The sequence below is a fragment of the Pituophis catenifer genome, unplaced genomic scaffold, assembly GCF_029215685.1.
Source record: "Pituophis catenifer annectens isolate HBS135680 unplaced genomic scaffold, rPitCat1.0.hap2 SCAF_11, whole genome shotgun sequence".
NCBI classification, from domain to species: Eukaryota; Metazoa; Chordata; class Lepidosauria; order Squamata; family Colubridae; genus Pituophis; species Pituophis catenifer.
The window spans coordinates 463360-484950 of record NW_027256891.1 but is presented as its reverse complement, the minus strand read 5'-3'; the positions used below and the strand labels follow the sequence as shown (position 1 = coordinate 484950).

General features: G+C 51.6%; 1 protein-coding gene across 1 annotated transcript in view; it reads left to right on the top strand.

Annotated features, from left to right (window-relative positions):
- Positions 1 to 16453: 16453 nt before the first annotated feature.
- MSN (moesin) overlaps positions 16454 to 21591 on the top strand; it is a 61849-nt gene continuing 56711 nt past the window's right edge. The window contains exon 1 of the mRNA XM_070952075.1: positions 16454 to 16602. Coding sequence (XP_070808176.1) covers positions 16591 to 16602 — 12 coding nt within the window. The 5' untranslated portion in view covers positions 16454 to 16590. The remainder of the gene's footprint in view (positions 16603 to 21591) is intronic.

Here is a 21591-nt window from a genome sequence, read left to right as displayed (position 1 = left end):
TGGGCCTGAGGTCACCCTTGGGTCTCTCTCCTCCTAGGCCAGCATCTGCACCATGCATTCTACAGTCTGCCTCCTCCTCTATTCCTGCCTGCAACCATTGGGGGAACCTCAAAGGTTCTTTTTCAAAAAGGCAACTGGACTGGGGGGTGGGGTTTCCCCCTTGAGGAAGTTGTTTTGCTTTTCATCCAAGAAGCTTCATCAGTTCTGATGGTGCGTGTGATGGAAGGATAGGTACTGGCAGGATGGATGGGGTAGGGGAAATGGAAGGACTGTTTCTTTACAGCCATCTGATGGTTGTTGGCACTCTCATTGAGGCCACTTGGGCATTTATCTGTGCCCTCAAGGATGACCTGAATCAAGTGCCAATGGGTGTGGAATCTTCTTGGCATTGCTGAAACGGCTGCCTTGTAGACAGGAGATAGGTGGGGTCTTAGTCCTCCCCCTCTGTGGTGGGAGGGCTGTTCAATTCTAACACAGATGTATTCTTTGACCCCTCTTTCAAACCAGTGGTCCTCTCTATCCAAACGGTGGACTTTGCTGTCTTCAAAAGGGTGGCCTTTGTCCTTCAAATGCAGATGGATCGCTGAATCTTGTCCTGATGGGCTGATGAGACAACTGTGAGTCATTTATGACCTGGATGACTGAGAATCTCCATAGACATTTGGGGGAGCCCATTTAAAGAGGAGCTCAGGCAGAGAAGCCCCACCTCAAGCCCCCCCCCCCATTTGTCCCTCTTCCAGCTGTGGGGAGAAGCTGCTGGACTCTTGCTAGCTGTGGCCCTGCAAAGCAGCCACCTGGTGTGGTGGACAAGGTGCCCGTGGAGGTCCGGGGTGGCCAATGGCATTTTCACCTTCAGGCCAAGGACAGGCAACTTTTGGTGACGTGCCATTTTGCTGGGCAACACTGATAACATCTTAGGCCTCCAGTCAATCGGAAGGACTCTTCTAAACATAGAGCCGTCAGCCAGGAGAAGCCATGGCCCTGGGGATGGAGCTACCTCCGCTGGGTCATCCATCTTGGGTGCTTCACTTTGATGTCCTGCTGTGGGCTGGGTGAGACTTGATGACCTCAAGAGCCCCTTCTGGAAGATTCCAGAAGGGGCTAGAAGATTCATGGCTTACTTGTCATGCATATGGAGTTCCTTCAGTATGAAAGAGAATACTCTTCTTCAAGTATCGGGCACGGATCTTCTTCTCATTTTCCTGATAGATGGGAGAAATGCTGTCGAGGGTCTTTCCTGTGCTGGAATGGATGGCTCCCAGAGACTAAATAAGGAGGTGATAAATTTGCCAAGGCGCAGGAGGAGCACTCAGCTCAGGGACTGGGGGCTGAAGGTAGGTCATTTCTGAGGAAGTTTCTTTCCTCATCATCCAGAGGGTTGGCCCCTTTGCTACCTGCGTACAGCCCTTCTGTGTTCTCGGCATCTGTTCTTGATGCCCCTGGCACTTTTCCTCTGGCTTCTTGTGTGGCATGTTTTCTGCAATTCCAGTAATGGTTGATTGAATTTCCTGTCTTCTCAGAAGTTCAAACCTATTTTTCACCTCTACTGTATACGTGATAGGGATTTTGGTGACATCAAACTTCTTTGGAGGCCCTGCCATTTGATAGTGCATAATTTGACTTTAATCTTTGCCACCAACAATTCATGATCTGAACCACAATCAGCACTTGGATAGGTCTTAGAAGCAAGGCGGAGCTGATCCGTTGATGACTGCACAGGACATAGTCAATCTGGTAACAGTGAAGTCCCTTTGGTGAGGTCCAAGCGCATAAACGGCACCTGTGTTGGGGGAACCATGTATTCATGGTCCTAAATGTTTTCTTGGCAAAAGTCACCTGCATCGTCCCTTTCACCTAGTCCAGATGATGCCCGTTTCCCAGGGGTGAAATGCTCCCGGTTTGGACCAGATCGTCCGATCTGGTAGCGATGGTGGCAGGTGGTTCGGAGGTAGCAAAAGCCCCTGCCCCCCTCCCCCCATGCCCAGCTGAGCCACGCGATCATCAGAGGCTTTTTTTCTTTTAAAAGCCTCTGTGGATGGATCATCAGAGGCATTTAAAAGAAAAAAAGCCTCTGCCAATCAGGCAACTCAGCTGGGGTTGTCAGAGCCTTTTGCAAGCATATTTTTACAACCTCTTCACTGAAGAGGTTGTAGAAAAAATGGTTTTAAAAGTAAAAAATGAAAACAAATTGGCCACGCCCACTCAGTCACATTCCCCCCCCCACCAAGCCACGCCCACAGAACCGGTAGTACCAAATTTTAGATTTCACCCCTGCCTCCCCCCCCCCCCACCTGCAGGGATTTCTTGTTTTGTACTTTTTAAATTATTTCCCTGTTTTAGGCCGTGCGCTTCCCAGGGCCCCTTGGTCAGACGGGGGGATAAGAGAGCCCTTGGTGGACTGAGGCCGGGCAAAAGGGGCTCCCCCCGCGCAGGCGACAGGGGCTGCTGAGGAAGCGCTCCGGAGCCGGATCCCGAAGAGGAGCGCCCAGCCCGAGAGCTGCTCCCCTTCCCAAGGGGGGGCATGGAAGGCCGCCGATCCCCCCGCTTCCCCTGCCTTCGCTCCTGGCCGTATAAGGCTGGCAATCGGCCCCTCGAGGAGGAGGAGCCCCCGCGACGGCCATGATGTCACCGCGCATTTGGGGCTACAATAGCAGGAAATCCTGGCGTGTTTGCCCGGACAGGCTGACCAAGCCGCCCCCCCTCCCCCCCGCCCAGCGCTCCGCCTCGGCACCGCCGGAAGGGGGGGAGGGGAACCAGGGGAATTTCCCCCCCTGCCCCGGCGCCAAAGGGGCTTCTCCTCCGCGAAAAAGCCCCTTTGGGAGGCTTGCGAGGCCCCCTCAGAGCCCCGGGAGGGCCGGATGGGGGGGCTTCCTCCGGAGAGCGAAGGTGGGCCTCCTGGGCATCCCCGGCCAGCGCCCAGCAACCCTCTGCAGGCTGGGCTGGAGAAGCTCCCGCTGAAGGGGAGGGAGAGAGGGAGGGAGGGGGAAGGCGGCCGGGACCAGCCAGCCGAATGAAAGAAGAGGAAGAAAGGCCCTTCAGTGGCCTCACATTCAGTGGCTTCTGGCCCCGCAAGGCAGGCAGGCAGGTAGCTGAGCTGCCTTTCTCCGCCAGAAGGGAAAAGCCTCTGGCAGCCGCCGAGCCGGCTCAGAAAATCAGACCCAGAGCATGCTTTGAATGCAGGGCTGACAAACTGGTGGCCCCCGGCCGGATGGGTCAGGCGCAGACCATGCCCACCCGAATTAGCTCCGCAAATGGGGAAAACGTCGCAAAATGTCACCTGACGCCACAAGTTTGACACCTGGATTCTAATGAGACTCACGAAGGAAGTCAGCTCTTTGACACAAATAGTGGCCCCATTGACCAGACAACGTGGTTTCCGTGACTGCCACGCCACAATGTCAGGGGGCTTGTTTGCTTTCTTCGCCCTGTAGTTCTGTGATCTCCTGGTGGTCTCCCATCTCAGTAACAATCAGGGTTTGGTCCAATGGAGCAAGGCATCCATTTGCATCCATTTGCATAGCACCGGAGGTTGCTTGGAGGAGCAGCTCACCGTGAGTTCAAGAGGACTCAGGCTTCATCCAGGGCTCCTTCCCACCGCAATTACCATCTGCGTTTGTTAATCTGAGTAAACAAGGGCAACTAGAAATCCAAGTACACGAGGACAGATTTGATATTGTTGTCATTAAGGAAACTTGAGATGACATGAATGGAATATACAGCTAGGGCTATTTAAATTGTTTAAAAGAAACAGTTCTACCCAAAGAGGATTTGGACTTGCAATTATAGTTAAGAAATAAGTACATCTGTACAGAAATACAACAGAAGAATGATAAAAACTGTGTTTTGATTGCATTTAGGTGAATATAAAAAGGAAAAAGAATGACGTTGCCAGAGGTGTTTGGAAATAGAGGAATTTTTTTGCTAGTCACTGAACTGAGTTATGTAGGAAGCACATCACAATAGCAATGGGGGACTTGGTACCCTGACATCAACGGGAGACAAACTCTGCATCTAGTGGAAGATCAGACAAACTTAGCAGACAACTTTGTCTCCCAAAAGGTACAGAAGGGAACCTAGAGGGTCAACCATACTAGACTTAATTCTCATTAACAGAGATGAAATGACAGAAGGCGTTGGGTGTGTGTGTGTGTGTGTGACCATACAATATTGGAATTCCAAATTATGCAAGCACAAGCAATAGAACAAAATGAAACTAGAGTCTTGGATTTTAAGGAAGCTGATTTCAATCAATTTAGAGATTGAGAAGGATTCCATGGATGAGAATCCTTAAGAAGCTTGGGAAACTTTGAAAAATGAGATTATAAAACTCTCCAGTCTAGCAGAATTCCAATGAAGAAGAAAAATGAGAGATCTCAAAAGAAACCAGCATGGCTGCACAAAGAACTGATAAACTGAAAAACAAAAAGGACAATTATAAAAATGGAAAAAGTGGTACATAACCTAAGGCAGAATATCAGCAAATAGCCCAAACCTGCCAAGATGAAGTCAGGAAAGCCGGGGCTCAAAATGAAGTCAAAAATAACAACAAAAGCTTCTTTCAATATGTAAACGGGCAACTGGTCCATTAACGGGAGGAAAAAGCAGGAAGGGGATAAGCAGCAGAGAGACACCAGAAAAACAGTCCAATCTATAAAAAAAATACTGTCAAACGCAAATTAGGAAAGCAAGTCAAAATGAGTAAGAAAATGGTAGGAAACCCCCCCTCTATTGTGGACAAGTTCCGATCAGAAGCGGCCGGGGCTCCGTCACTGGAGGGTTTCAAGAAGAGCCCGGACAGCCATTGGTCTGAAGTGGGCGAGGGTCTCCTGCTTGAGCAAAGGGGCTGGACTAGAAGACCTCCAAGGTCCCTTCTCCTGTTCACTCCGGGCCCTCCTCGCGGCCAAGCCTCGCTTCAGCCTTGGAAGAAACCCGGTCACCAGAGGCCGCTGGGGCGGGCAGGAGGGAAGCAGCGCTCTGTGGCGGCTGCCTTTGGGGAAGGGGCTCCTGACCCCGCCCTCCAATTCTGGCAGCGGCTGGGGGGGAGGAGCAGCCCCTCCTGCTCAGGGGAGGCTCTCCCGCCAAAGGGGGCGGGGAAGAGGGAGCCGCGGACCCTGAAGCCCCTCGGGAGCTCCAGAGCCGGAGAAGGCAGGTGGAAAGAAAGGCGTCGAGGCTCAAGGAAGGGGAAGCCCGCAACCTAGAAGCGAGCGGAGAAGCAGCGCCAAAAGCCGGTGCTCTGCGGCGGCGATGGCCGGACAGCCCCCCGAGGCTTCCCTTCAAACTCCTTGGTTCGGCTATTAAAACCTGCCGCTGCTTTCTTCTCGCTTTGAAAGAAAGCCGCCTCTAGCGCTGGGCCTGGCGGGGAAAAGGACAGGCACGGAATCCAAAGCTCAAGTGCTGCTTAGGCCCTTGTTTTTAAATGCTTTGATCTGCACCGTTAATTTAAAAACCACGTGAGCCCAGAATGGGACTTGGACATTCTGAAAAACAGGCAGGAAAGTTTGGCTTTAACACCTGGGAAGCTAAGTAAGGGGGAAACTGCCCCCCCCCAATCTCCATGCTGCACCCAGCACTGGGAAATTGGACAGGCAGCCAGCACTTCTGCTGTGTTTCCATGAAATCATCAAACTTGAACTCTGAAAGTCCCAGATGGGAAAAGCAGGACAAGCCTCACATTATTCCGATTATTCTGCTTTATTGTTGACTATCAAATAATCCCTTCTTAAGGGCCTCTTCTTTGCTTCCAGCTCCTTTGACAGAGCGGCTCCTGTGTCCCTGTGCTAAGCAGTTCTCTCTGCCTGTGTCCTTGCAGGAGCCCCCCCTCCCCTGCACAGTGGGGGAGTCCAGAATTGAGGAATAAGCCACGTGAAGGCCAAAGGGAGGGGCAACGCCAGCCCTCAAGCTTCCTCCACCGTGCATTGCAGGGCCAAAGGCCTGGGGCTTGGAACTGGCCTTGACCCTACCTGGATCCTGGCACTCAGACCTTTGGATGGATGGAGAAGCTCTTTCCCAGAGGCCCAACTCAGACTGGAGCTGTGACAAGAAAGCTTCCTCCACCTCTGCAGAACAACTTGTGAGCTGCTTTTCAGATCTTGCCCTGGAGGGTGGAGCTCTATAAAGACCCTCTTCCACTCTTCCTCCTGGGCCCCCAGACAGGAGCAGTTCAGGACCAACATCAAAACTTATTTAGCCTGTCCTTTTGCACTCGGTGAGATAACTAAGTAACTAAATACCCCACATACAATAATGCACCTTAACAGAAGCAATGACGACGGTTGAGGAAGATGTTTTAGCACAGTTGAAATGATCCTCTCAAGTGACCATGAAGTCTCTGACCTTCTGATGTGCTTGGCAACCTTTGTGGAGATCTTTCACAATAGCAGCTGGTGAACAGCCCACTTTTTGTCCAGCCAGGGCAGAATGTCACTGCTCAGATCAGTGGCCCAAATGCTCCTCTGGCCGTCCCGCGGACCATCCGGTCAAGGCCAGCTGAGCTGCAGGTGGGTGGTGCTTCCGTCTCGGAGGTCCCAGGACTGGGCTGGGTGGCTCTCGTGGTGCTCTTGGTCTTGTCTCTGACTTTCTGCCAGTTCTGTGGGTGTGGCTTGGTGGGGGGGGTGTCATGTGATTGAGTGGGCATGGCCAACTTGATGTCCTTCACAGCAAGGTGCCGGCCCACCAACAGCCACACCCACAGAACCGGTAGTAGAAAAATTTGAATCCCACCACTGCATAGAGCCCAGAGTTCTAGTCTGTCAAGATCCTTCTGAATCTGCAATCTGTTAGTTTTACTGCCAACTGCTTTAAGGCATATCCTTGTGGTCATTTTTATTGGTAGCTTTCATGGGGAAATTTATGCCTGTTTTGGCCCCTCAAATCCTACAAAAAAGAATACAACTATACAACTATCTGCTACAATGTTAGCAGATGCACAAGTATCAGCCTTGTTTCTGGACTTACTAAAACATTTATATGCTATTTCTCATAAAATATCCCCAAAGGGCTTCAATCAATTTTAAAGCAACAATAAATGGAAAGAGTTATAGTACAATGTATACATGTTTATTTTATTTATTTTATTTATTTATTAAATTTTAATACCGCCCCCTCTCCCGAAGGACTCGGGGCGGTGAACAGCCAAAATTAAAAACACACAATACAAATATTAAAATACATTAAAACAGAATTAAATTATCTTAGGCTTCTCCAATTTAAAACCCCATTACCCATAAAATTCACCAATTAAAAAATTTTTTTTTTTAACCCAGCCCGGCTTGCTGAAATAAAAACGTCTTCAGGGCCCGGCGGAAGGTCCGGAGATCCGGGATTAGTCGTATCCCTGGGGGCAGTTCATTCCAGAGGGCGGGTGCCCCCACAGAGAAGGCTCTTCCCCGGGGGGTCGCCAGCCGACATTGCCTGACAGACAATGTTAAAATAAATGAGGAAAAAACTTAATTTATATCATACTTGCAGTTCAGACTGAACATTCAAGGATGATACATTTTAAAACTAAAAGAAAGGGAAAAGATTTGGGCATGTTTAGCGTCCATGAAGAGCGGTTGGCCTGCATTCTTGTGTGTGGCCAGTGTCGTCGTTGCACCATTGCCGCCAGGGCCAATCGCAGGGGGAGTGGAACAAGTCAAGATGGCGTTTGTCCAACTCTTTTTTAGATGTATCAGGGTGCAAACGGTGATCATGTGACCCTTGGAATGCTGTGATGGCCAGAGCTTTGAGGACTAGTCAGATGTTCAGTGCTATCATAACTGGACCAATGGCCGAGGACTGAAGATCTTTGCACTTACTCATCACTGATACGCCTTCCTTGTCCAAAAGGGTCACCTTTGCAGAGAGAGACTTGGGAGGTTTCAGGGAATAAACCGCTGGGCCTGTGACTCCCCATATTTAAGGGAAAAGGAAGCCGAAAAAAGGAGGGGGGGGGGTTCTGCCTTCCTGTAGCTCTTAAGCAATCTGCCTTTCCTGTCAGCTGCCATGAATGTCGGCAGCATTCACTGATCTCAGGCTGAGCTGACCGTCTGTATTCAAGGTGCTCTTGTCAGCATTTCCCCTTCATTTCATGGGTTCTTCTGCAACTTAATTATTATCCAGCATTCTCTCAGCACTCTGCTTGTGCTCAGAGGCACATCTTCTAACACAGTTTCCGGCTGGAGTAATCAAATCTCAAATCCCAATATTTGCTAGTGGTAGCCACTGGATTAAAATCCCTCTCCAGAGGCCTGGCAAACACCTGGGTGCTTTGTTTGGTTTTTATCTACCGCAAGTCAGAGAATGGCCCTTTGCTACTGACCGTGGTCTAATCTGGAGCAAATAAATACAGTGCTGGAACCAAGGAGAGTCAACAAACAAAGGCTAATGGGCTCCCTCTGCTCTGTTGATCCACTGTAACCACAGCCAAATAAGAATAAAAAGGAAAAACCGAAAAGCACACAGAGACAGACACCTAACCTTAAGCTGACCTGCCTCTGCAAGGAGGAGATGTTGTGATCACTGTGGCCAAAGGAGTGTGACTAAAGTCAATTCTCCAGATTGCCATTCTGCAGGAGTTGTCTCCTCTAGGGAAGCCAGGGCTGTCTGGCCAAGCAGCCCAGTGTTTAGCAGGGGGTCTTCAGGTGTGTTCACAGGGTCGGGGGGGGGGGGGGAGGCAAGAGGGCAGCCACAACCATGGGGCTTTTACCAGGGCCATCATCTTGACTTTTTTGACTCTTCCAGGACTTGCCCAAACTTAGATTATTTGTCATGAGGTCGGAGCTAGTAGAAAGTTGGAGAGAACCTGGAGAGGAACACTTCTGAAGCTCTCTCCAATCCACTCAGCCTCACCTTGGGTCATGTGACCAGGAGGGGGAGGGTTTAGAATGGCAGTGCACCTGCTGAGCCAAGGGGGGGAGGATGGTTCTGGAGTCCCCGTTATATGCACCTGACAGAGAGGCTTTCTAGCAGTGGTCACACCTGGCACCTTGGCTCCCTCTGCAGGCATCCCTTAAATAAAGCATCAGCATAAAAACATATACAACTTGCATAAAATATGAGGACAACACAATAATGGAGATAATATATTAAATTAAGATAAAAACCATAATAAAATCTCCATAATATGGAGCCATAGAACTGCAACGGGATAGATAGATGTTATAATTTGATATCTAAGGAAGGTAACCGTCTAAAAGCTCCTGGTGGGACTGGGGTGAGATCATCTCAGGTGCCTTGAAATTTCCGGAGGAGGCCTATTCTTGAACAATACGTGTTATCCTTTGTTCCTGTGCCCCACTTAAAACCCTGCTCAGGGGACTTGATTTCCAGCGGGGCTGTCCACAGGATGGTGGCTACAACCAACATCTTCACGCAACTGGCACAAAAGCCAGTGACGCCAGTGGCAGGACCACGTCTGGACTTCTTTTCCCCACACCATGTGAGCTCCTGCCTTCAGCCCACATGGGTCTCCAACATCTCAGTCGGTCTGCATCCTTCATTCCATGGCAGGAACTGGATGGCGGCCAGACAGTACCACCAAGCCGAGCAGAGCAGGGCCGGGACTCCTCCCGACTGGCCTTCAGCTTCGGGTCAAGTGGCCCAGCCAGGGGATCTCTGGCCCAGCAGCTTTTCTTCCACTTTGCCCTCAGCAGTTGCAGATCACAGTCAATTTCATCTGCCCCTTCAGTCATTCAAAACAGGGTGGGAGGAGAGCTGGCAGGCAAGCGCCCGGTAGGCACCTTGCCAAGGAAACATTTTGAGATTTTGTCATTTGCAGGGTGACGGATCAGAAGAGGGGGGGGGGGAGTCCTTCCACCCAGGAACTTCATTTCCGTTGTCTTTTTAGTAGCAGCAACTCCGTTTTATCTCAACTGTTTCCTGTTCACATGATTTGCTATCAGCTTCAGCACCATCTTCTCTCCCTCGTCAACCAATAATGAAACTAATCCAATTTCATGTAGCTCCATCATGCATCCCATCGAGGTCATTTTGATCTCCTGCTTCTCTCCCAGAAGAATCACTTCTCAGACACCCAAGCCAGCAGATCCTGGATCCTCTCTGGCATTTTAAAAATATGACATCGTTGTCACAATAAAATGCAGTCCAGAAAAGGGAAAAATTCCAGTAAGTACTGAAAAACATGATGGGTTCCTAAGATCAAAACTAAGATGCGGATCAGAATCTGAGCCTGCTCTGAGATCCTCACAGAGACATTTTCTGAATGAAAGTTGCAGGAGTACTACCTTGGGGGGGGGCTCTCTCCTCCAGTCATTTGCATGAATGGTGCTGCCACTAATCTGTGTATCCATGCCAGGATAAATACCAAAGAATGAGAACACTAAGGGAGACGCCAGGACAATAATGGGCCTGGTAGAAGCTTTATTAGAAAAGCTCTCCCCAAATATACTCCAGGGCTCTGCTCTCAATCTGCCAGGTGAGCCCAAGTGGCAATGACGGTCTCCAGGATTTGACTCACAATGGGGTTGGTTTGTTGGGCAAGTTTTAGAGCCCCTCCATCTCTCTTCCCCCTCCAACCACAAACCTGCTCAGTTCTGGCATCAGCAAGAAAGGTTAGATAGAAATGAGGGTTGCTTGTCTCCTGGGCAACCAAAGAGGGGAATAACTATCTGACTGAGGTTAGAGCAAAACCTTGGTTATCTCACAAGAGCAAATAGGAAGAGCAGCTTCCTCTTCTTGATGCGACAGCATGGAAAAATGCAGATTAATCACCATCAGGTGGCTTGTTTCTGCAAACTCCCCCCTCCCACAACGATGGCAGGAAAATGATCTGCCCCAAGATGCTAAAGAGAGGACCGTGGCTAAGGGTTCTGATTCTGGGGTTCCGTTTCTTTTCTCCCTTTGGTTCAGTCAAAGGTTTTCCTGCTCTCCCTCCAACCGCAGCCGCTTCTTCCCACTGTGACCTGAGAAGGCTGCTCAGCTGTGGGTTGGGCTCCAGCAAGGCACAAGCTGAGAGACTCACAGGGCTCCTTAAAGCTCAGGCAGGCAGAGGAGGAGGAGGAGAGGAGTGGGGGAAGCTGGCTTCTCACTTGGCCTGTGCAGACCTGCCGGGGTTTGGGCAGGCAACGCAGAGCGAGAAGCCCGGAGGGAGTTTGCCAGGTTTATGAGAAGCTGGCAAAGAGCAGAAGCAAGAAGCGTTGGTTAAATCAAAGGCCAATGCAGGGGTTTTAGTTTATTTTTGTAAAGTTACTTTTTAGTTGTTTGTTTTATTTGTGGGAGCAGGTCTCACAACTTCCCTTATTCTTGCGAGGCTTTGTTAATATTACAAAGTTTGAAAGTCAGGCCAAGTGTGTGTGGGGCGGTTGGGTGGGGCAGATGGGTGGGGGGGGGGCGAGGGAGAAGATCAACTGAGCAACCACTGCAGTCCTTGGATGTTGTCATGCAGGCTCCTCTTCCTCTACTGCAGCAAGAAAAACATGTTAAAATTGTATAGTCCTTCATTCCCAATTAACCTGGCCAATTTAAACAAATTGTTAAAAGCATTTAAAACAAGGAAACAACATGAAATTAAAAAGAACAAAGATGGCAGGGATAAGCAACCAGAGGGGGACAAGGCTGGGCGAAGAGCCAAATCCAAGTCCCTTTGAAATACCAGCAGTGCGGGGGTCACCTGGACCGCGAGGCAACCTTATTCTAGGCGGCAGGTGCTGGGACAGCTGCTTCCAGGCTCATTGATGTTGTTCAACCAAAGAATCTCAGAGCATGCCATCCCTGCCACATCAGATCAGCTGGAGCCGTTAAGGGAGACAGGTGGTTCCTAAACTAACCAGGCCCTATGCGATGTGGGGCTTTATAGGGAACAACCAACATCATTATCGGTATTATATCTGGAAGCAAAATGACAACCAGTGCAGCTTGCAAAGCAAAGCTGTTATGTGAGCTTACCAAGATGCCGGTGATACTCCATTCTGGACCACTTTCTGGGCAGTCTTCGAGGGCAGCCCCAAGTACAGTGCATTGCAGTAGTCAAGCTGAGAGGTAACCAGCAGGGTATGAATAGTGGTCTGTTGGGGCTGCACCTTCTAGAGCAGTGATGGTAAACCTTTTCGGCACCGAGTGCCCAAACTGGAATGCATGTGTGCATGCGCCAGAGACCCAGACACCCAAAGACCAGCTGGCCAGTGTGTATGTGCATGCCCACACTGGCCACCTGGTTTTTGGGTTTCTGGTGCGCACATGTGTGCCGGCCAGCTGGTCTTTGTGCTGGAGTTTCCAGGGCTCCGGCACATGCAAAGATGAGCTGGCTGGCATGCATGCACATGCCGGAAACCAGAAGAACAGCTGGCGATGGCATGCATGTCCAGAGAGAGGGCTGCATGTGCCACCTCTGGCACGCATACCATAGGTTCTCCATCACGGTTCTATAGATCTCCCTTGGCCTGAGGCTGTGTTCTCACTCCCAACCCATCTCAATGAGCAGCACAGAAAGTGAGTGACTGGAGCTGAACTGGGCGTCTCTTAGGCAGAATGAAGTACATTTAGATTCTTTGCCTTCCCTCTGGGAACTCAGACTGCAAGCATCTACTCCCCCTGCTATCTTCACAGCAAAATCCCCACGACGCTAGGTGGACTAAAGAGGATCTGGCTCAGTGGGCTGCATGGTTGAGCCTAGGACTGCTTGGGCCCAATCCACCCCTTTCACCACCGTACCACCTTCATCTTCGCTGAAAAGGAAAAAAAGGAGCCTCTTTATGAGAAACTGGCAACCTTCTAGAACTTGGGAACCGAGTCTGGCACGGTTAGGTTTTCACAAAGTCTGTTGTGGCTGACAGCAGCCGGCAACGCCCAGGTTATTTTTAGTTTTTTAAAAATAGATTTTGACAAAATGAATTGAGGCAAATTTTGGATGGAAAGAAGAACCAAGGATCTTCTATGAGGCTGTGGATTGTAGGGGATTGTGGCCATGTTGAATCCTCTCAAACTGACCACCGCAAACAAAGCCCAGTTTTATTTTTGCTGGGCCTTTTGAATGACCTACTGATTCTGGAAACAATCTTTTGCAGAACTTTGTATTACAGATAATGTTTGATTTCCTCCCTCCCTCCCTCCGGGGCTGCGATCCTTCCTTTAGCAAAAATCCCCTCCACCGCCTCTCTGGAGTCTCGAGTTCCCTTTGCAGAGAACTCTGCCGGGTGGGCTTGAACTCTCAAGATGGCAAAAGGAGTTTGGCAAACAGAGCTCAGTCCAGGAAGGCTTTTGTTGGGCATTTGGAAGTTACAGATAATGGGACATAAGAGGGATTGGCTACCTATTCCAATTTTTAGCTATTTTGGGGCACAGCTGCAATTGCTAACGTAGCATCGCGGCAAGGAAGACAGTGCAAGCTTTTGCCAGAACTCCATCAGGAGCTGCCGAGAGTGGCTATCATCTGGATGCTGGTATAGTTTACAGGGCTGTCCCTCCCCACCCAAGTGAAGCCGTACAGAGCGCAGCCTTTTTCAGGCCACCCATTTAGAGAGGGTGTCCCCTCTCCTGGTTGCTGGGCTATCAACCTGCTGAACCAGGTTGGGCATTTTCCAGGCACAGATGTCGATGGGCACTTTCACCTGCTATCGGAAGCTGAAATGTGCTGCCTTTGGCTTCAGACACCCCCGCCCCCCCCCCCCGTGTTTTGAACCCAGCTGTTCTGCTCCATATTGTGTGCACAAGCGATGGCAGGGGTCAGTCCTGGGGCCAGCTTGATGGGCAGCATGGAAGGGGAAGCTCTCCTGAAGGGGGCAAAGGACTGGTGTCCCTTGCCTGCCAAGAGCCCTGCAGCTGCCAGGCCTTTCTGACTCCATGTCTGAGCCCCGGCACTTGACCTGAGTGCTGGCAAGGCAGGGAGGAGGAAGACAGCAGGAGGGAGAGGAGCGCGCCCTGAAAAGAGAGGCCTGGCACTCCTGTGCCCCTGAGCTCTCCTACTGGGCGACCCTTCTGTTCTCTTTCACTCCCACCCTCAATGACCTTGTTCTAAAAGAGAGGCAATGTTTATAAGTGATGTTGAAATGAACATGCTATAAAGCTGAAGAAAGGCTCGCGGTCCGGTGTCTTTAGAAGTGCAATGTGAACTGAATAACTTTCTTTCAAACTTGTCCTCACTCTTTTGAGAAAGCTTGAAAAAAAGGTTTTCTCAGAATGGCCCAGCATTAGGAAAACGCCGGCTGATTAGTGATGACTGGCAGAAAGCGTTGTGAAGGATAAATTCACCAAACACCAAAAGGATAACAAGAGAATGATGAGTTCAAGTCCTGCTTTAGGCATGAGAGCTGGTGGGGTGCCTTTGGGCCAGTCATCCTCTCTCAGCCCAACCCACCTCATAGGGCTGTTATGGGGAAAAGAAGAGGAAGAAGGTGTGTAGAAGATGTTTGCCACCTTGAGTAAAAATAAACAGGCAGGAAACAAACAAACCAATAAATAAATCCTGTGAACATGGCTTATAAAATGCTTATCTCACTACGTATGTTTGTAGATTTATTTATGAAGCATTCATATAATATTGTGTTGACAATTAAAAGCCCTTGAGAAATCCTGCATCAAGAGAGCCTTATAACAAGAGCACTTAGATTTATATACTACTTTATAGTTCTCTACAGCACTCTCTGAGCGGTTTACATTTGTTAGCATCTGGCCCCCAACAATCTGGGTCCTCATTTTACTGACCTCAGAAAGATGGAAGGCTGAGTCAACCCCGAGCCTGTCAGGATTGAACTCCTGGCAGTGGGCAAAGTCAGCCTGCAATACTGCATTCTAACCACTCGCCAGCATGGCTTTTATATGAATAGGTAATTAAATGGCTAAAAATCAAAAATCAAATAGCACAGCAAATAATTTTAATTTGGAATTCAGAGTATGGAGACGCCCACCTGCTTTAAAAGGAGGAAAAGCAACTCGATGTCAGAGCCCACTGTCAGAATGGATGCCTAGTGGAGCCGACCTAGAAACCAGGAGACTGGCAGGTCCAGTCCTGCCTATAAAGCCCGAAAGCAGGCCAGGTCACTCTCTCTCTCAGCCAAACCCACCTCACAGGATTGTTGTTGTGGGGAAAATAGGAGGAGGAAATATGTTCGCTGCCTTGAGTTACTTATAAGGTAATAAAAGGCAAGTCAAAGCAGTTTCCAGCAAAGCTGGCTGGGAAATTCTGGGAACTGAAGTCCACTTAAATGATCGGACACTTGCTGCCCAGTGTGTTCTGCACAGGACCGAAGGACAATGGTGAAGTCCACTTATCTTAAAGTTGCCAAGGTTGAGAAACATTGTGCCAGTCCATCAACGGATACATTGTTTTAGGAGAAAAAAAGCTTCAATAAAAAATCTAGGGAGGTTGTATGGAAGGATTCTCTATATAATTATGGTCCTAGTCACCAGACTAGGCTGGATAAGGGAGTCGAGGGACAATTCTGTCCAGAGGGTGCCTCGGGCTATGAACCGGCCCCTGGGCTACTAACTGGCCATTGAGAAAGATGCCCGTCCCAAGACTCAGCTGTTGGGTAAATGGCCTTCTCCTCTGTCCCAGACTTCGGAGGGGCTGCCAAGGAGGCTCCTTTCCATTGGTGAAATTCAAATTTTTTTACTACCGCTTCTGTGGGCGTGGCTTGGTGGGTGTGGCAGGGGAAGGATACTGCAAAATCCCCTCCCCACTCTGGGAGGTGGTATTTGCCAGTTTTCCAAACTACTCAAAATTTCCGTCTCCGGTTCTCCAGAACCTGTCAGAAGCTGCTGGATTTCACCCCTGCTCCCTTCGCCCAACATTCCAGGAGTCAGGAAGATGGCAAGTCCCCCAGCAGCTTTTTGTAACCATCCTAATCAATTACTCGATTGTTGGAAGTCACCTTGAGTGTTGGTGTATATAGAGAAAAAGGAGCATCTATTCAGATTCAATTGTGCCGTCTGCAAGCAAAGTTCTGGGTAATTCGGTTCCTGACTGCATGAAATGAATCCACCTTCTGCATTTACCCAATACAGAACCTCTGAGCAAGGCCAAAGGGCCAGCAGCACCGATTCCATGCGGGAATGTTTCAAAGGGTCGTCGGGCAACAGTGCCAAGGGAAGCCCCGCTGATTGAAAGGCCCAAGCCGGCTGGCTGGGCGTGCTGATCCGGGGTTGGCAGGGGGGAAGAAGCTCGCTCTTCCCTGCCGCACTCAGCGCCCCGGGCCCCCGACGCCTGAGGGGGGGGAAGGGGGTCGCTCGCCACAGGCCCAAGAGCCGCTCTTCGCCGCCCACCGGCATAAAACGCCCGAGCGAAAGCGGCGCGTCTCCAGCTCAGCCGAGAGCCCGCCGGCCGCGCGCCAGAGGCTCCCGAGCGTTGCCTTCTCGGAGCGCCCGCCGAGCCCCACCGCGGACCGGGACCCGCCCTCGCCCTCGCCGGGCGCGCGCCGGCCAGCCTTCACAGAGGATGCCGAGGTGGGGAAGCCCCGAGGCGGGGAGGCGCGAGGCCCGCCCGGGAAGGGCGGGAGAGCGGCAGGAGCGTCGGGGCGGGGGCTCCAGAGCGCCGGCCCCGAATAAAGGCGGCGCGCTTGGCCGAGGCTCTTAGCCTGCCGACGAGCCACTCCCGCCGCCCAGCGAAGCTCCCAGCCGAGACGCCCGCAGCCCCACGACGCCCAGGCCGCCGGCACGATGCCGAAAACGGTATGTGTGTGGGGGGGGGCAGGGGAGGCCGCGGGCCTGGGGCGCCCCTTCTCTGCCTGCGTCGCATGGCGGCTGTCCGGAGTTTCGCGGAGCGGAAGGGCGTCTCCGGGGAGGCGGGGAGGGAGCGCTGGGGGCACCCTTGGGGGTCTTCCTTCCTACCGGCCGCGGGCCTTTTTGCGCCGGGCACCGGGAGGGCGGAGGTCTCGCTCCGACGTCCCACCCGTGATTGGGGCGTCGTTCGCGGGAGCGGGCCCAGGCCAACGCGGCGGCCCCCCCGCACACGCGCTCGCCGCTTCCGCCCACGGCCACTCGGGGGGTGCTGAGCCCCTCGGCCTCGGAGCGAGCCGGGACCGTCCTGGCGGCGCTACCGGCAGCCTCGCCCGCTGCGCCAGTCGGGCCCCGCCCGAGGAGAGCGCTTGGCGCGGCGGGAAGTCCCGCGGGAGGCCCGGTGGTGAGGGGCGAGGCAGCCGGGCCCGAGGCAGCGATGGGCGGGAGTCGCCGGTTGACCTCAGGACCGGGGAGCCGGTGGCAGGCATCCCGTGGACCCGGGTCGGAGCGCCGGGCTGCCGTCGGCGGGAAGGAGGCCAGGGAGGGGCGGTGGGCGCGGCCGCCTTCCTCCTCGGGGGCAGCGTGGCCGGAGCGGGGGCCGCGCGGGTGTCTGGCTGGGAACCGCTTTGCTCGGCTGAGAGTCGGCAGCGGCCGGGCCGGATGCCGGTGTTCGCCCGTGCGAAAGCGGGCCTCGCTCCGGCCGGGTGGAAAGGGCGAGGCGGCCCAGCCTCCCCCTCGATTTGCGGGCAAGCGGAGCCGGCGGCCGCGGGAGAAAGGCCCCGCGGAGCATCGCCGCTTGCCCTGCGGCTTGCAGGAGGATGCCGTGACTGCCGAGAGGCGGAGGAGGGCAGAGGCCGCCGGGCCCCCCGTCGCTTTCCCGCTCCTCAGACGGCGGGGCGGCGGCTCCGGCCGAGAGTTTGAGCGCGGGCTCATTTCCCCCGCGTGGCCATTTGCCCACGTGAGGCCCAGGGGCGTCCCCGCTGGAGAGGCAGCCAAGGAGGCGCTTCTGCAGGCTCCCCCTCCTGCTCCCCTCGCCCGTCGAGTAAGAGAATCCCGGTTCCTTTAGGGCGCCAAAGGCCGGTCCGGGCCTGCCGCTGTTGCTCAGTGCTGGGAGCCAGCGGCGGGTGGGCGTCTGGGCCTCAGCTGGGAGGGACCGTTTGAGACGGCGGGATTTTTCGGAAGAAAAGCTTCCATTTCCCTTGATGAGCCTTCCATGGTCTGCGTAGCTCAACGTTTCTCAACCTTGGCAGCTTTAAGCTGTAGGGACTTCAACTCCCAGAATTCCCCAGCCAGCAGGACCTGCCCGCCATAGTGTCTGGCCAGCATAATCAGTGGCTTTGGGTGCCTTTCTTTGTATTGTATTGTATGGTATTCAATAGCTTTCAGTAGCTCATACCTTCCTCCCGTAACCGTTGACTCCTTCGGGCATAGCCTGAGGCCTTTCCCAGCAGTTACCCTCTGAACCTCCTTGGTCTGGAGACCCCAGGGATGGAAGACTAGACGGCCTTCTTCCTGCCAGGCCTGTGGGTTTCCTGACTCCTCCTGCACAAGGGCCCTGTGGGAAGAGTTGCAAGGCCAGCATCTTGTTCCTAACAGTATGGGATTCTTTGGAAATCCAGAAAGCTGAGCAAGAAAGGGGACGGTCCTCCTTTATTGCAGAGAAGTGAAAGCTACACTTACTCTCAGTAGTAGCAATGATTGGTCTAAGGCAATGTTTTTCAACCTTGGAAGCTTGAAGATGGGTGGACTTCAACTCCCAGTGCTGGCTGGGGGATTCTGGGAGTAGAAGTCCACCCATCTTCAAGCTACCAAAGTTGAGAAACACTGGTCTAAGGGGAGGGTTAATTTTCCCAAGAGGCCAACATGACAAACTCAGACTGTTGTGGAGGGCTGAACCAATAGAACTGAAGATGTGTAGGCATGCACGCACATGCGTAAATTGAAAAATAGTTGCCTTCAAAAAAAAAAAAAAGCAACGTAGTTGCATTGCGTGAGTAGTATACACTTATTTACATTTGATTTCTAATTTCCAAGTGATCTCACATGGGCCAGACAGGGACAGCCAAAGGGTCAGATGTCGGCCTGGGGCTGTACAAGGCCCTGGTCTGGTCTAAAGGATCTGCAGTCCAGTATTGTGGACATCCCAAGTCTGAAACAGAAGCAATTCCCTCGAAGCACTGCGGGTTTTCTCCGGATGTGTCAGCCTTACCAGATCAACCAGACAGGGAACATAACCAGATAAGATTAATTCTGCTTTATGGCAAAGCTACATTAACAGAATTTGGAAGTACAATTCTGCAGCCTGAGATTGATTATTTATTTATTTATTTATTTATTTATTTATTTATTTTATATACCGCCCTTCCAGAAGGACTTAGGGCGGTGTACAGCCAGAATAAAACACACAGATATAAAATTTAAAAAACAATTTAAGAAATGTTAAATAATTTGGCCCATATCTAATTAAAATAAAATACTCGTTTAGGACATTTAAAAATTAAGAGTTAACAATTAAAAAATTTAAAAATTAGGCCAGCCCGGCTTGTTGGAATAAAAGCGTCTTGAGGGCCTGGCGGAAGGTGCATAAATCGGGAATCCTCCGCATCTCAGGGGGCAATTCGTTCCAGAGGGCAGGAGCCCCCACAGAGAAGGCTCTCCCCCTGGGGGTCGCCAGCCGACATTGCTTGGCCGACAGCACCCGGAGGAGCCCCTCTCTGGGAGCGAATTGACCGGTGGGAGGCTATTGGTAGCAGAAGGCGGTCTTGTGAATACCCAGGTCCTAAGCCATGGAGTGCTCTGAAGGTGGTAACCAATACCTTGAATCGCACCCGGGGGATCTTGGGGAGGGTTCCTTTTAAGTCTCTTGCCCCACCCAGCCACAGGTTGTGCCCTCTTATCTGGCCACTCCTAGGAAACATCTCTTTGCCCCTGTTCCCCAAAGCCATTCTGACATACCATTGCAAGATGTGAGCACCAGGGACTCGGATGGTGAATAAGAATTGTAGTTGGATCCCTGTGGAAAGTTAGAGGCCGGGGAGACTGCTGAGGGATGGGGGTTCCAGTTTCAGGGACCCAGACGCTAGTTCCAGGGTAAGGAAACTTGTGACTGGAGAGCTTTGCACTTTTGAGGAACGTCACTGGTTCCCTGTGGCTGCTCATAAGAGTGGCTGCTGTGTGGCCGCAGCTGTTTACAAACTGGTCCTTTATCAGACAGCAGCAGTGCTGAGAGATGCTCTGTGCCATCCCTTCTGGGATGCTGTCGCTCACCTGCCTTACCTGCATCTTTGCATAGGATTGGTTGGCACTCTCCCAAGTGAAGCCATGTTTATTTTTGAAGAATGCCGAAGGGACCGCTGCCCTTGGAGGCCGGCCTATTAACTTGTGTTGTTTTGTAATATTCCTTAAGTTAAAAATAAGTCAGATGGTGCAGAGAGATTTAGCCCTGCAGGAGAACCTGTTGATGCCAAGCAGGAGCAAGGCAGAGCTCACAGCTACAGTTGGGGGTGCACGGCATGGGGAGCAGCGGCTCATGCCTCTGGAGACTGGAGCCGTGTGCCTGGGGCATCTTGTCTTGGGGGGGGCTGATGGGAGCTCCATGGTTTGCTAATCGCCTTTGTGGTTGGCCTGGTTTTGCTGCCTTATGTTGGACCAGGGCCAATATCTTGTATTCTTCCTTGTGTCTTTCAAAATGGAATTTCAGAGTTTTCCCTGTGATCGCTGAAATATACATAGCTGGCATAAACTGTAATAAGCTATATCTTTCTGACTACTGGCTTTGGAAAAGTTTTGAACTGAAATCATTGCAGATTCACTGTGCCAACAATGTTAGTTTGGAGCTGGAAAATGAGCTCAGAGTTGCTGCAGAGCCTTGTCTGAGCTTGACTGGAATGGCTTCCACGGCTAAGGAAGGTGAGGTGTGCTAAATGTGGAGCATGTCAAGTCTGTACTTGACTTCCTTTTGGGGAAAATCAGGAAGATTTTAGGAGAAAAGATTCCAAGAGAAAAGAAGAGACAATCTTGACTTATTTTCTAGCTGAAAACTTTAAGGAGCAAAATAGGGGACTAGTTTGATTAGCTCACAACAGGAGAATGGTTTTCAAAGTGGCATAGAGGGGGGTGGGGGAAATGCAACGCACAGCTTCCTTAAAATACTAAGGGTATTGTGAGTGGATCCCCCCTCCCTCCCACTGCTGGCGAAAGATCAGTTTGATTCTCTTAACTCCTCCGTTCCTTGGGTTGTACAATAGCTGCTTTAGAGAGATGGGCATCTGATACTGGAGTGGTATAACCTTTGAAATGAGATGGACCTGCAGCTTTCCTTTCTTCAGTTTTTTTTTTTAAGCCCTGCCATTTTTAGAAAGAAAAACCAAATGGCTGCTTTGTTCCTAGGCAGGAGGGCTTTTTTTTTTTTTTTGACACGCCAGGCAAGCACCCACTGTGGGGTTTGAAGACCTTCTCTTGAGAAGGCGGATGTCGTAACAAGCCCCCCCTCCCCTCTCTTCCTGTTCCCTTCGGAGGCCACCTCCCTTCTGCGCCTCCTCCCCCTCCCCCCCCACGCCTGGGGCCACCAGCAACCAATCTGCATTTTCAGACATTTGCAGCTGTGATTCCACCGCTTGAAGGGGACTCTGGGGAACAAATCCATGAGGCTGTCCCTGTATTCAGCCTTCCGAACCAAATTCCTAGCTGGAGTCCTTTGGGCAGAGGTCATCTGCAGCCGTGCCTTCTGGGCACCCCTTACGGCCAGAGTAAACCTGTACTAGTTGCCAGGTGAACTCCTGGGGGCTGATTTCCTCAGATTCCCACAGCGCCTGGGTCAGTTGCCCTTGCTTCCAGTGATCATGGACAGAAACTATTTTGTCTGATCTGATTTCATATTAAGCAAGTAAAACAAAGCCAGTATTCCTGGGATCTATTAGTGCAGTTTCTCAACTTTGGCAA